Raw genomic sequence first — 15,649 nt, forward strand, 5'->3', positions numbered from 1 at the left:
TTCTCACTAATATTTTCAACAGTATTCAAGGGATTTTTGGTTCACATTGACTGTGTTTCAAGCTCTAATATTCAGCTGTGTGTGTTTCGGTCTGTGTGTGATGTCATCCAGCTGCGTCTGGATGACCGTGTGCTGCAGACAGAGCGGGGGCTGTTGGTGAGGAGGGTACTGAAGCGGGACGTGGGCCTCTACCAGTGCCACGCCATGGAGCACGGCTTCACCCAGACCCTACTGGGCATCACCCTGGAGGTAGTACCCTCCTCCTCCTCTTCCTCCCCGCCCGCCGACCCTCTCCTTCGATTGGACCCCCGCAGCGGAGGCGGCGGCGGCCCACCTTCCACCAATCAGAAGCTGTGGTACCGGGACTTCATGCAGCTGGTTGACCACCCGAACCTCAGCACCGTGGATCAGATCTGTGAGCAGGTGTGGGCGCGCAAGAGCGCCCAATCGGACAAGAGCTTCCCGTCTTCTCCCGACAAACAGGCCCCGCCCATCGGTCCCGTGGTCCGGCCCCCTAACAAGAAGTGGAAGCATCTGCAGGACATCCGCAAGGGGAGGAACCGCCGAACCCACGACGGGAAACCCTCCCCACGAGCACCACGCAGCGCAGGGGAGTGACAACAGAGAGAGAGGAGAGAAAGAAGGAGAGAGACTGAGGGTGGCGAGAGAGGGAAGAGAGGGAAGAGAAGGAAGAGGAAAAGAGCGAGACAGAGACTGATAGAGACCAAGGACCTCTGGAGGGTGTCAACACACACACAGCACCTCCTTCTTTGTGAATATTTATCTTCCGACACCCCACTAGCTACTGCCCCATGATGCTTCACTCTGCCCTGACCCCTGACCCCCGATTAGCTTGTATCGCCACTTATTATTCCCCCTATCTTAATTCTATCTGTCCCAGCTCTCAATCCCGTTGGATATACTCTCCTGGAGAACTTCTGATGGAGACCTCACCTCTACAGAATAGACTGAAAGGGTCCCCAAGTTAAAAGAAGGCTCAGTGTGTGTCACTCAATCGCTCAACTGGAATACAACTGACTCGTAACCGGAATATCAGAATGGAAAAAGACACACATACACACCACAGGAGGTTGGTGGCACCTTAATTAGGGAGGACGGGCTCGTGGTAATGACTGGAGTGGAATCAGTGGAACGGTATCAAACACATGGTTTCCATGGTTTCCAGGTGTTTGATGCATTTCCATTTGCTCCGTTTCTGGCCATTTTTATGAGCCGTCCTCCCCTCAGCAGCCTCCTGTGATACACACGTTTACAACCCAAGATGACAATAACTTTGATAACACGGATTACAAATTGTGAGATGGACAAAAACAATGGGCTCCACATACCTCCAAATGCACATTGATCAACTTAGGTATAATCACATTTCACGTGTTTTGCAAAGAGAGCCTAATGTAGATGTGTGCTTTGTGGCAGATGCAGGCTTTGATATACTTTTTTGGTCCAAACCACTACAGATAGGAGAAAGCACTACTGTCATTCCAGGGTATAGAGAGAGTTCTTACAATGAGGTGAGATTCTGAAGCAGAGAGAGAGAGTGTACAGGATCAGTACAATGGTTCCATTGTGATTCTATTTTACAAAACGGCTGACAAGGTAGAGGAAGTGGGCGATATTCTACCTGTATGTTTATGTGGTGACAAGAAAAATGTTTTGTGTTTTATTTAGTCATTTATTTAAATGATCTGTGTGTATTTTCTGACTCTAATGACTTGTGTTGTGTGCTGACACATTTACATGGGGGGAGTTCAAGTGACAGACTGCACAACATCAATGTGGACGTGGCAAAACAATAGTGGGCTTTGAATACGACATCCCAACTTTGGGCTAAAAGCATGATATTTATATGTGAAAAGAAAACATCTCGATTTTTATTCCAAATGGTACATACATTGTTCTTTTAGACTACACTGTTCGCCTGGGTAAATGATCAGAAGCTGTGTGCGTGCGTGCGTGCGTGCGTGCGTGCGTAAATAAACGTCCCTCCCTCCGTGCTGTGTCTGTAGGCCCATCTCTGAGTGTTCATTTTACAGTATATCTTTGATGCCTTCAGTTCAGCAAAACACATTTGTCCTCTGTGAAATGGTGTGAGTAGACCGCCACCTAGTTTCCTTTCCGTGTACAGGCCTGGTCCGTTGACTCTCTATGGTACGATTCAATGCACGTCATACATAGTCTGTTGTTGACAAGTTGTTTTTTTTAAATAAAACGTGCTTTAAATGTTTCTCCTTTTACCGGTGAAGTCTATGAGAGCCTACAGATGTGCGGAATCCCGTCTTTTATTTATAGCTGCTTTATAAAGTTGTAATTATTAACTATTGAACGACTGAGGCCAATAAGTTAAGTGGGCTGTAGTTTTGTGCTCTCCAATTGCATGACCAAGGTTAGGGGCTAGACGGTGTACAATGGAGACTTTGGCTGCCTATCTGAATGGCACTCTATTCCCTAGTGCACTGCTTTTGACCAGGGCCCATGGGGTTCTGGTCAAAAGTAGTGCACTATATAGGGAATAGAGTGCCATTTGGGAGACACCCTTTGAGAAGTGAGAGGGACTTGTGTTCAACAATGTTCAATATGGTTATCCTATGTATCATGTGCACAAATAAGCTAATATGTCATGGTGGATATTTTTTTTATTTTTATGTAGAGACTTGGGGCTCTATTTAATCTGTATCGATGAAGCGTTACAGATTGCGCGATAGAAACTTAAAGGTGATTTCCAATTGAGATGACAAGCGCAGTGTTTACTGTGAATGCAGTCTCTGCTAATGCGGGGACATTGCTTTTAAAGTGAAATCAAGCTGTAACGCTAAACTTCATTGATTAGAGCCCTTACAGTTGTATCATACACGTTCTGCAAAAACTATCATCATTCAAAAAAACATTTGGTAAATGTTGATCCGGTTGTCCAATTAGCATCATTGTTCTTCACGCTGCCCTCCAACCGCTGATCCTTTCTATTCCATGCTATGTGACACACCCCAACTATGTGTGTGTGTGTGTGTGTGTGTGTGTGTGTGTGTGTGTGTGTGTGTGTGTGTGTGTGTGTGTGTGTGTGTGTGTGTGTGTGTGTGCGTGTGTGTGTGTGTGTGTTTGGAGGAAAGGAGAGCTCTTTACATATTGGCTTAGGAGGAGAGGTAGTCTGTAGAAACAGTTCAAAGTTCAGAGGCCAAAGTTGACATGGTGCACTGTATTACTTCCAGAGTTATTTGTGGATTGTTGTGCCGGATTGTTTTTGATTAACACAATAAAGTGCCCAGTTACTTTACATCTGAGTAGTTTATTGTAATATGACATAGCCTAACATCTACTGTTTTATACACTACTGAGTATTACAGCACAACTATGCCTGCATTCACACAGGCAGCCCAATTCTTATATTTTTTTCACTTATTGTTTTTTTGTGGAATCAGATCTGCACTGAAAAGTAAATGATGTGAAAAGATCTAATGTGATTGGTCAAAAGACCAATTAGTGGAAAAAATATCAGAATTGGGCTGCCTGTGTAAGCGCAGTCTATGGTCTTCAGGCTTGCTGCCTTATGTTAACGGAGAGCAAGGATGCAATTCCTATTCCGTACACAAGGTGGCATCACTGTATTTACAGAGAGTTGGGGAATGTACTCTGGAAAAATAGTTTACCAAGCTACCAGGCCCGTTCCAGCGGATCACATTTGACAAGTCACCGTCTTTCAGTGTGTTGCACTATGGGGATACAAATTGTCCGACTGCATGAACTTTACAAAAATCATGTGATCAAAAATAATGAAGTTGACTGCAGTCGACTGCAAGTTTCTGCAGTTTCTCTCCACCAACTTCATTCTGCAGCCATAGCTTGCGTTGTGGGAGGCGTTGTTGTCAACGAATCATTTTCTTTCTTCTTTTTTTGACTCACGCGGACGTGACCAAATACATGACTGACTGAAACCGGAATCAACTTTGCCGCGATTCATGTATACAGTGGATATATAGAAATGAATGTTATGTTTGAGGCTCTCGCTTACTAATTGAGTGTACATAAGATTTAAGATTGTGATTGTGTGATATAGGGGTTGGGGACATGTTTTTTTCAACGTTATGATTTAAAAAATATATATATTAACAATTCCTGCAATTCCTGTTGGAAAACCACATTAGTGTCCAAGTTTCGGCTGTCGCAGATGCACGTTCCCCGACATCACTCCTCGACTTTCGTCTGCAGGCCGTTGCTTTAGCCTTACCACTCAGACACGCCCAATTACTTCACACTTGGAAGAAGTTAAACTACACTAAATCTACCCTTAAGAAAAAAATGTTTTACTGAAGTTGCTGAAAAGGAAAGGAAATTCTTGCCTACCTCACCCATATTTAGCTACACTGCTACAAACAAATCTGTGCTGCCATGTCCCCCAACCCCTTACATCCCACCACCGCCCCTTAACCTTTCATATTACTGGCTCCCTGACATTCTCCAGGAGGGGCTGCTGTGGGAAAGGGGGGGGGGGGTAGTGGAGCAACCATCCAAACGTTATGACTCACATTCTTCATAGAAATATCATAATGACCCTGCTGTCACCGCTGACCCCAACTTTTCCCAGCTTGGAATGTTCATGCCCATGCGACATACAGCCACGAGCACAAATACACACACACACACACACACACACACACACACACACACACACACACACACACACACACACACACACACACACACACACACACACACACACACACACACACACACACACACACACACACACACACACACACACACACACACACAATGCGGTTATAAACACATGTATTACTCAAACTGGGAACCAATTAGCCCCCCTCTGAGTCCCTTACTCTGCTTGTTAGTAGAGCAGGGATCGGTATGTATGTATGTACTCATGGGCCGGGGGGTCCGTGGGGTCCTAGGACCAGCAGGCCTAATTGAGGACTCATTTCCGCAGGGTTATAGAGGGGCTTAGATTAACATGCAGGTGAGTACCTCATGCCCCCCCCCTCCTGAGAACAATTATGGGGCACACTCAGGGGGGCACACAGTGCACCAGCGTGTAACAGGAAAGCCCCCCCAACATACCTCTTCTAAACGTTTTTACAATTCTGCAGCTGATTTGCCACACTTGTTAAAATAGGACAGTAAGTGCCTGTTTCAGTGATCCTAAGAGAAAACTAACTACATAATGAAGGATCTTATTGCACCTTGATTTGTATTTAACCTTTATCTGAACAAATTCTTCTTGACAATGGCGGCCTACCAAGAGGCAAAACGCCTCCTGTGGGGATAGGGGCTGAGATAAAAAAAAAAAAGTAGGCCAAAACACACCTCACGACAAAAGAGACACCACAACAACATGAAGAGAGACCTAAGACGACAACATACTGTAGCATGGCGGCACCACAACGTGACAACACAACATGGTAGCAACACAACACGACAACAACACAACATGGTAGCAACACAACACGACAACAACACAACATGGTAGCACCACAACATGGTAGCAGCACAACATGGTAGCAGCACAAACATGGTACAAACATTGTGAGGCACAGACAGCAAAAAGGTCGAGACAACAATACATCACGTGAAGCAGCCACAAGTGTCAGTATGATCGAGTATTTGAATGTAGAGATGGAGATAAAACTTTCCAGTTTGAGTGTTTTTTTGCAGCTTGTTCCAGTTGCTAACTGCAGCAAACTGAAAAAAGGAGCGACCCAAGGATGTGTGTGCTTTGGAGACCTTATACCGGAATGTGACTGGCAGAATGGGTGCTGTATGTGGAGGATGAGGGTTGCAGTAGGTATCTCAGATAGGGGGGAGTGAGGCCTAAGAGGCATCAACCAGTGATTCTTGCGCTGGGTATACAGAGATGACCAGTTTACAGAGGAGTATGCTGTGTAGTGATATATCCTATAAGGAGCATTGGTGGAAAATCTGATCGCCGAATGGTAAAGAACATCTAGCCGCTCCAGAGCAACCTTACCTGACGATCTATAAGTTATGTCTCCGTAATCTAGCATGGGTAGGATGGTCATCTGAATCAGGGTTAGTTTGGCAGCTGGGGTAAAAGAGGAGTGATTATGATAGAGGAAACCAAGTCTAGATTTAACCTTAGCCTGCAGCTTTGATATGTTCTAAGTACTCCAAAGTACTTGTAAGCTTTCTGGACAAAACAAAAGCTCTGTTCTAGAGCCGGGGTGTCAAACACATTCCATAGAGTGCCTAGTGTCTGCAGGTTTTAGTTTTTTCCTTTCAATTAAGACCTAGACTATCAGGTGTGGGGAGTTCCTTAATAATTTGTAACCAGGGAAGAGCGGAAACATTCGGCACTCCATGGAATGAGTTTGATACGTGTTGTAGAGCGTTCAACACAACATTTAGGGACGAGCTGAGTATTAGACTGTATCACCTGCATATAAATGGCTGGTACTGCCTGAGCTATGTTGTTGATGTAAATTGAGAAGAGCGTGGGGCCTAGGATCGAGCCTTGGGGTACTCCCTCAGTGACAGGCAGTGGCTGAGACAGCAGATGTTCTGACTTAATACAGTGCACTCTTTGAGAGAGGTAGTTAGCGAACAAGGCCAAAGACCCCTCAGAGACACCAATACTCCTTAGCCGACCCACAGGAATGGAATGGTCTACCATTTTAAAAGCTTCGGCCAAGTCAATAAAAATAGCAGCACAACGTTTCTTACAGTCAAGGGCAGTGGTAACATCATTTAGGACCTTTAAGGTAGCAGTGACACATCCATAACCTGAGCGGAAACCAGATTGCATACCAGAGAGAATACTATAGACATCAAAATAGCCAGTCAGTTGATTATCGACAGGTTTTTCCAACACTTTTGATAAACAGGGTCAGCTTGATCTCCCCCTATAAATATAGGACTCATCATTATGATGCCACTGTTGCTATGGCACATGATTACAACCCTGGTGCTTTGGCAGGCAGAGGGGGAAACTTTAGTGCCAGGCTCTGTGGGTCCTTCACTGGGCCATTTGAGCATTGTCCAGGAGAGCCATCTCCTCATCTCAGCTCTCAGCTTCCTGGCCTGGCACATCATCCCCTCAATCACACAGGCATAAGATATATATAGAGAGAGACAGAGTGAGAGTGAGAGAGAGAGAGAGAGAGAGAGAGAGAGAGAGAGAGAGTCATCTGGCAGAGGATGAGGGGACTGAGGCTGAGGCAAGTGACTTCAACATCCAGCAGTCATCCTAGACCCAGGAGAATCACGACATCTCTGTCTCTCACTCAATTATTTAATAACTGTGCTTCACTGCCTGAGAAGAGGCCAAGTCTCTTCATTTACTGTGTATTACTCACTGGTTTTCCATTACTTTTTAGTGTAGCTTACTTACTTAGCTTATTGTTTTTTTTTTCATTACTCAAAGAGCCAATAAGTGAGAGTGGATGGGCAGGAAATGTGCTGAGCTGGTTTATATGTGTTTTGAATTCAAGATTGACTGCGGAATTTGTCCTGTGGACGTCGGAAAATGCCTTCAAAACCGACCACTAGGGACAACAGTGTTACACTATTACCATCAAGTTGGCTGGGTTTTGCTAGGGTGATGTGGATGGGCCACGAGTCTGGATCAGAAGGTTGCAATGTTCGATCCCAGTCGTGGACACTGCTTTTTTATTTTTGTGTTTAACCCTATCCCAAACCTTAACCTTTACCTTAACCATTCGGAATGAGGGCCTAAACTTAATGTTTTAACCCTTTCCCAAACCTTAACCCTTACCTTAACCATTCGAAATGAGTGCCTAATCTTAACCTTTAACTTCGAAATTTGACATTTGGAGCAACTTCGAAAATTGACGTTTGGAGAACATGGATGAATGTCTAATTCTGCAGTGACACTGTGAGAACTTGTTTTTATTATGTGTGTGTAATAATATTTCACATAATAATAATATTATTATTATTGTGTGTGTGTGTGTGTGTGTGTGTGTGTGTGTGTGTGTGTGTGTGTGTGTGTGTGTGTGTGTGTGTGTGTGTGTGTGTGTGTGTGTGTGTGTGTGTGTGTGTGTGTGTGTGTGCGTGTGTGTGTGTGTGTGTGCATGTGCGGTGCATTGGAAGAATTGTTCATCCATTTTTGTTGCAAACTATTCTGTTAACCTACAACTGCGTGGCGACCCACGACTCCAACACCGTCATTAAGTTTGCCAACTACACAACGGTGGTAGGCCTGATCACCGACAATGATGAGACAGCCAGAGACCTGGCAGTGTGGTACCAGGACAACAACCTCTCCCTCAACGTGATCAAGACAAAAGAGTACGCCCCCATTCACATCACTGGGGCTATAGTGGAGCAGGTTGAGAGCTCCTAGTTCCTTGGTGTCCACATGACCAACAAACTGTCATGGTCCAATCACACCAAGACAGTTGTGAAGAGGGCACGACAACGCCTATTCCACTCACGAGACTGAAAAGATTTGGCATGGGTCCTCAGATCCTCAAAAAGTTCTACAGCTGCACCATCGAGAGCATCCTGACTGATTGCATTATCGCCTGGTATGGCAACTGCTCGGCATTCAACCACAAGGCACTACAGAGGGTAGTGCGTACGGCCCAGTACATCACTGGGGTCAAGCTTCCTGCAATCCAGAACCTCTATACCAGGTGGTGTCAGAGGAAGGCCCTAGAAATTGTCAAAGACTCCAGCCTCCCAAGTCATAGACTGTTCTCTCTGCTACCACACTGCAAACAGTACCAGAGAGCCAAGTCTACGTCCAAATGGCTCCTTAACCCCTAAGCCATAAGACTACTGAACATTTAATCAAATGGCTACTATTTGCATTGACCCGCCCCCCTTTTGTACGCTGCTGCTACTCACTGTTTATTATCTATGCATAGTCACTTTATCCCTACTTACATGTACATATTATCTCAATTACCTTGACAAACCTGTACCCCCGCACATTGACTCGGTAACTATTATTTTTCTTAGAACTGCATTGTTGGTTAAGGGCTTGTAAGTAAGCATTTCACAGTAAGGAAATAAAACGTAATTTTATAAGATTTTTTATATGAAATATGCCGCCATCGGAGAAATTCAATGCTAGCGCTTGTGTATCTTGGCTACGTTGGTATTTACATTAGGTGAAAATTGTTTGTCTTTTTCATTAAATAGCCTCTGGCTGTTGGAGCTATCTGTTGTATGGTTAACTTGTGCTTTATCAAGGTTTATTTGTGAGTAAATCTGCCTTTGATAATAGCCAGTGCCCACCGACATCCCCGCACGTCACTGGTCTGAATGAGTCCCACAGGCCTCTCTGGTTAAATTAAAGAGAGGACCAGTGTTCAGTGCATGCAGTATGTTGTGCACCTGGACCAAACTGCCCACAGGCTGATTTCACAGTTTTTATAAAGTGACAGAAAGCTTTATTTTCCTCTCAATGCTTAACCTGGACGTATGAATGCCATAAAACCTAAGCAGGAAAATCCCTGGAAAGTCTCTCACTCTCCCTCTCATTCACTCACTTGTGTATTGTAACAACTACTTAACAACCCCCTTGCCCCAACCAACACACACAGCTATACAAAGGGAGTGACCATGCAGCAACAGGTCTAGTGATTAATGGCTCTAATTAGCAATAATTACCTCCCTCTTGTTGGAGTGATTAACCCCATTGTGTGGTGTTGGGGAGAGTGTTGACATAAAGGAGACAGGGTTTCAGTGTCAGCCTTCTCTCAGTCCCCTCCCCTCTCCAAGCCCTGAGCCCTGGGCTTCGAGCAGCACTGACGGATCTCTGTCCAACAAGAGCTCATACTTTCCCTTCGAAATTCAGTGTATTATGGATGAACGTCTATTTCTTATGCATTAATTCTGTGCGGTTACAGGGCTAATTCTGCATGGTTACAGGGTTAAAACAGAAACAACTCAAAGGTTAACAGTTAAGGCGTTAATTACGATTGGTTAAGGTTAGGGCTATGGTTTGCGGAAGGCTTAAAACCCCCAAAATGTTAAAACGACTTGCTATTAGCAAGTATTCTCATGGCTTGCTAGAGCTTTGTGAACTGCGGCTGCACAGTGGTCTAAGCAAAACACTTTGATCACGAGTTCACGCCCATTGCTGGGCAATTATTATTAAAAATCTTTGTGAGCCCCGAGGTAGGCATGTATTGACGTTCCCAGGACATTTTCAAACATCCAAAATCGAAGTCTATTTCCAGTGATCAGGCTGCTCTGCCGCCGCTGCAACGCCACACAACCCAAACCACAACAGAAAGTGTTTCTTCAAAAAACAAACAGGGTGAGGTGGGCAGAGAGTGAGGGAGGAGAGGGAGGAGAGGAGAGTACAAAGAGCAGAGTGTGTGGGGGGAAGAGAGAGGCTGGGAGAAGCTGAGGGTGCTTACACAGCCGCCAGAGCAGTTTACACAGAACGGATGGAAACCTTACCTCAAATTACCACTTTAAATGATTCTGTTTCGTTTGGGCTTGAACAACATTATCTTAAAGGATCAGATGGATGAGCTGCTGAATAGATGTTAGTTGGTGGGGGGTAATGTCATGGGAAATAATGTGGTGTCATCCAGCTGTCTGCTTCTCTGTGATATGGAGTATCTGTGGTCTCATCTCTGAGTGTTAGGTCCAGACCACCGACCTGGTCTTAGAGCATGTCGTGTTATTCTGTACGTTAATCCATCTATTTTGGATGATATGTTACCTTTCATATGGGATGTATTAATTTGTGGATGTCCATCACCCATTTTGTATGATATGTTATGAATTTACAAAACGTACGATATGTTACGAATTCTAGTTAGGTGGCTTAGGAGTTAGGTTAAAGGGTGAATGGTTAAGGTTAGGGTTAGGGGAAGGGTTAAGTCAAAGGGTTAAGGTAAGGGTTAGGGATAGGGGAAGGGTTAGCTAAGTAGCTACAAAGTAGCTAAAATGTAGTAAGTTGTTGAAAAGTTGCTAATTAGCTAAAATGATCAAGTTTTCTGTGATGAGATTCAAACTCGCAACCTTTGGGTTGCAAAACACTCACATTATACACCGACCCATCCATTCTACTTTAGTTTTTGCTTTAAGTAACCATCTATCTTATGTAACCATATCAAATGTAACATATCCCTCTCATTTGAGTGTCCCGGATTTTCGTTTACTATGTTACACCACATGACCAAAAGTATGTGGACACCAAAATCAGGGGCATTAATATGGAGTTGGTCCCCCCTTTGCTGCTATAACAACCTCCACTCTTCTGGGAAGGCTTTCCGCTAGGAACATTGCTGTGGGGACTTACTTCCATTCAGCCACAAGAGCATTAGCGAGGTTGGGAAATTATGTTGGGCGATTAGGCCTGGCCCGCAGTCAGTCGTTCCAATCCATCCCAAAAGTGTTTGATGGGGTTGGGGTCAGGGCTCCGTGCAGGCCAGTCAAGTTCTTCCACACCAATCTCAACAAACCATATCTGTATGGACCTTGCTTTGTGCACGGGGGCATTGTCATGTGGAAACAGGAAAGGGCCTTCCAAAACTGTTGCCACAAAATTGGAAGCACAGAATAATCTAGAACATCATTGTATGCTGTAGCATTAAGATTTCCCGTCACTAGAATTAAGAGGCCTATCCCGAACCATGAAAGACAGCCCCAGACCATTATTCCTCCTCCACCAAACTTTACAGTTTGCACTATGCATTCGGGCAGGTAGCGTTCACCTATTATCTGCCAAACCCAGATTCGTCCGTCGGATTGACAGATGGTGAAGCATGATTCATCACTCCAGAGAACGCTTTTCCACTACCCCAGCGTCCAATGGCAGCGAGCTTTACACCACTCCAGCCAACATTTGGCATCGCGCATGGCGATCTTAGTCTTATGTGCGGCTGCTCGGCCATGGAAACCCATTTCATGAAGCCCCCGACGAAAAGTTATTGTGCTGACGTTGCTTCCAGAGGCAGTTTGGAACTCGGTAGTCTGTGTTGCAACCGAGGACAGACGATTTGAATGCGCTACACGCTTCAGCACTAGGTGGTCCTGTTCTGTAAGCTTGTGTGGCCTACCACTTCGCGGCTGAGCCGTTGTTGCTCCTACACGTTTCCACTTCACAATAACAGCATTTACAGTTGACCGGGGCAACTCTAGCAGGGCTGAAATTTGATGAACTGACTTGTTGGAAAGGTGGCATCCTATGGCGGTGCCACGTTGAAAGTCACTGAGCTCTTCAGTGAGGCCATTCTACTGCCAATGTTTGTCTATGGAGATTGCATGGCTGTGCACTCGATTTTATACACCTAATGCTTTCTCCTGCATGGAACTGTACGGTGGATAGACTAAACTGCCGCCCACTATCAGAGAAAGTTGCATTCTCTAACTATCCATTCCACCAATGACTTCACCTTTGTGCAATAATGTACTTTTCAAAGCTCAACAAACTCTGTGCTGCTTTTCGCTCCATTGAACTGTGCTGTGTAAAGTAGACAGAGCAGGGCAGTGTGTTTGAGCTACTGTAATAGATTTGACAGGAAGACATGGCTATTTTGGACAATGCTTACGACAGTGCCAACACCCACAGGAAGGAAGTAGCAGGAGAACGTGATGCTCTGAACTGGACACATCCTGTGACTACAATGAAGAACGCTTAAGTGAGCTGTGACGACACTGACGTGGGGAAATTATTTGAATCATAAGACATTAATTATTAACGCTGTATTCAATCCGTATCGCCGAAGTGTCGCGGAAGACCCAAGGTTAAAATGTAAAGATAATTTACTATTGAGCCGACATATGCAGTGTTTACCGTGAATGTAGTCTCCACTATAGCCATATTGCCTTTAATTGTCAATTACGCTATTGGTGGCTGCGTTGTTGCTCAGCACAGATGGTGTAGTTATCACAGGGCTGGAGTCACACACTGCCTGTTCCTGCTCTCTCACTCTACCCAGCCTGCAGCCCACTTTGGTCATTAGTCCTGAGAAAACACACACACACACACACACACACACACACACACACACACACACACACACACACACACACACACACACACACACACACACACACACACACACACACACACACACACACACACGCACAAGGGTCCCACTCGGGTCATTAACTGACTCCTGATGGAACCAAGGTGCCCTGTTCCCTAAACAGGAAGAGAACAGGAAGTGGGTCATAAGTGTGTGTGACGGTAAACAACCTGCCGACAGTATTTGTGTTTTCTAATCGACTTCCTGTAAGAGAATTTAGTCAGGCGATGTTTACCTCCAATACACTGTGTAATGGACCAGGTGCTGTGGTTGTTGTTCTGGTTCACCGGAGGGCTCCACAGAGGAGATCCAGTTCGCAGTATACTGACTACCACTCTCATGCACTGGGAGATTTCCATATTGGCCCAGAACACACGCATGTCTGTAAATTACAAGAGTTATTCCCTATATGACATGTCCTAGGAAGACCGAAATTGCGAAAAATTGGTAATTCTGATCAATGTAGAATTTACAGCCAAAATGTGTCACCATCGATACGGAAAGCTCTGCTTCAGCAATAGTTGCACAGCATGAGGAATTCTATCGAAGGCAATGAGATGTTGGGAAATAATTACAGAGTTGAGTTAGGATTGTGTGGTTAATGTGTGATGAAGACAGAGCTGAGATGGCCACAATAATGTTGGTCTTTACCACAGGAGGTTGGTGGCACCTTAACTGGGGAGGACTGTGTGCAATGGCTGGAGAGGAATGGGTGGAATGGTATCAATGGTTTCCATGTGTTTGATGCCGTTCCATTCACTCCAGTCCAGCCATTATTATGAGCCCTCCTCCCGTCAGCAGCCTCCACTGGTCTCTACTGAGAACCAAAGTAAATGTATGTGGTCAAATTGGCCATGTGTAGATGACCACAATATGTTGGTCTGGTCTCGACAGACGGCCAAAGTAATGCAAGTGGTCAAATGAATAATAACTACAGTGGATCATAGAGACTGATACCATAATGCTGTACAGTAGGAATGTTTGGCTCATACATGACCACAATGTTAATACTGGAACAGATCATCCTATTGAGAGTGTGCGTAGGAGCTGTCCACAGCAGACCCAGTCCTCGCTCCCCCTAATTTGTGACGCAATGTGAAAGTCTTCCCTCGCTCTCCCCAGGGAGGTGTGGGGCCAAAACCAGACTCCTCCATGAGATGAATTACCCCCACGTCCCTTTCTACCTCCTTCCATCCCTCCTTCCATCTGTCCCCTCATGGTGATTCATCTTAAATCTTTCACAGTGGAGCCTGCATAGCGACTCACTGTGAGGTAGTAGGCCCATAGCCCAGCTCTGTCTGTCTGACAGACCCGGAGCCTTTACTTGTTATGCCTCTTATGTTACTGGTTCCCCCCAGTCATCTGTCCCTCACACTCAACCACACACCACTAATAACAAACTGCAGGGGAGAGGGAGGACGTGGCCCTGGACCCAGGCTTACGGTACAGTAATGCAGGACTGGGATCAGGGATGGAGGGATGGAATATCATAAAAACCTACACTCGATCCCTCCGATGTCAACAACTACAGACCAGTATCCCTTCTTTCTTTTCTCTCCAAAACTCTTGAGCGTGCCGTCCTTGGCCAGCTCTCTTGCTATCTCTCTCAGAATGACCTTGTTGATCCAAATCAGTCAGGTTTCAAGACTGGTCATTCAACTGAGACTGCTCTTCTCTGTGTCACGGAGGCTCTCCGCACTGCTAAAGCTAACTCTCTCTCCTCTGCTCTCATCCTCCTAGACCTATCTGCTGCCTTTGATACTGTGAACCATCAGATCCTCCTCTCCACCCTCTCCGAGTTGGGCATCTCCGGCGCGGCTCACTCTTGGATTGCGTCCTACCTGACAGGTCGTTCCTACCAGGTGTCGTGGCGAGAATCCGTCTCCGCACCACGTGCTCTCACCACTGGTGTCCCCCAGGGCTCAGTTCTAGGCCCTCTCCTATTCTCGCTATACACCAAGTCACTTGGCTCTGTCATATCCTCACATGGTCTCTCCTATCATTGCTACACAGATGTCACACAATTAATCTTCTCCTTTCCCCCTTCTGATAACCAGGCGGCGAATCGCATCTCTGCATGTCTGGCAGACATATCAGTGTGGATGACGGATCACCACCTCAAGCTGAACCTTGGCAAGATGGAGCTGCTCTTCCTCCCGTTCCATGATCTCGCCATCACAGTTGACAACTCCATTGTGTCCTCCTCCCAGAGTGCTAAAAGCCTTGGCGTGACCCTGGACAACACCCTGTCGTTCTCCGCTAACATCAAGGCGGTGACCCGATTCTGTAGGTTCATGCTCTACAACATTCGCAGAGTACGACCCTGCCTCACACAGGAAGCGGCGCAGGTCCTAATCCAGGCACTTGTCATCTCCCGTCTGGATTACTGCAACTCGCTGTTGGCGGGGCTCCCTGCCTGTGCCATTAAACCCCTACAACTCATCCAGAACGCCGCAGCCCGTCTGGTGTTCAACCTTCCCAAGTTCTCTCACGTCACCCCGCTCCTCCGCACACTCCACTGGCTTCCAGTTGAAGCTCGCATCTGCTACAAGACCATGGTGCTTGCCTACGGAGCTGTGAGGGGAACGGCACCTCCGTACCTTCAGGCTCTGATCAGTCCCTACACCCAAAGAAGGGCACTGCGT

At 45.9% G+C, this 15,649-nt stretch overlaps 1 protein-coding gene across 4 annotated transcripts in view; it reads left to right on the plus strand.

Annotated features, from left to right (window-relative positions):
* LOC106572278 (semaphorin-3B) overlaps positions 1-3,289 on the plus strand; it is a 69,108-nt gene extending 65,819 nt beyond the window's left edge. For all 4 annotated transcript variants that reach the window (XM_045695976.1, XM_014146333.2, XM_045695977.1 and 1 more), the window contains one exon: positions 112-3,289. In XM_045695976.1, the coding sequence (XP_045551932.1) occupies positions 112-618 (507 nt within the window). In that variant the 3' untranslated portion in view covers positions 619-3,289. The remainder of the gene's footprint in view (positions 1-111) is intronic.
* Positions 3,290-15,649: the final 12,360 nt, after the last annotated feature.

Source organism: Salmo salar, chromosome ssa15 (assembly GCF_905237065.1).
Source record: "Salmo salar chromosome ssa15, Ssal_v3.1, whole genome shotgun sequence".
In the NCBI taxonomy this organism is placed as follows: Eukaryota; Metazoa; Chordata; class Actinopteri; order Salmoniformes; family Salmonidae; genus Salmo; species Salmo salar.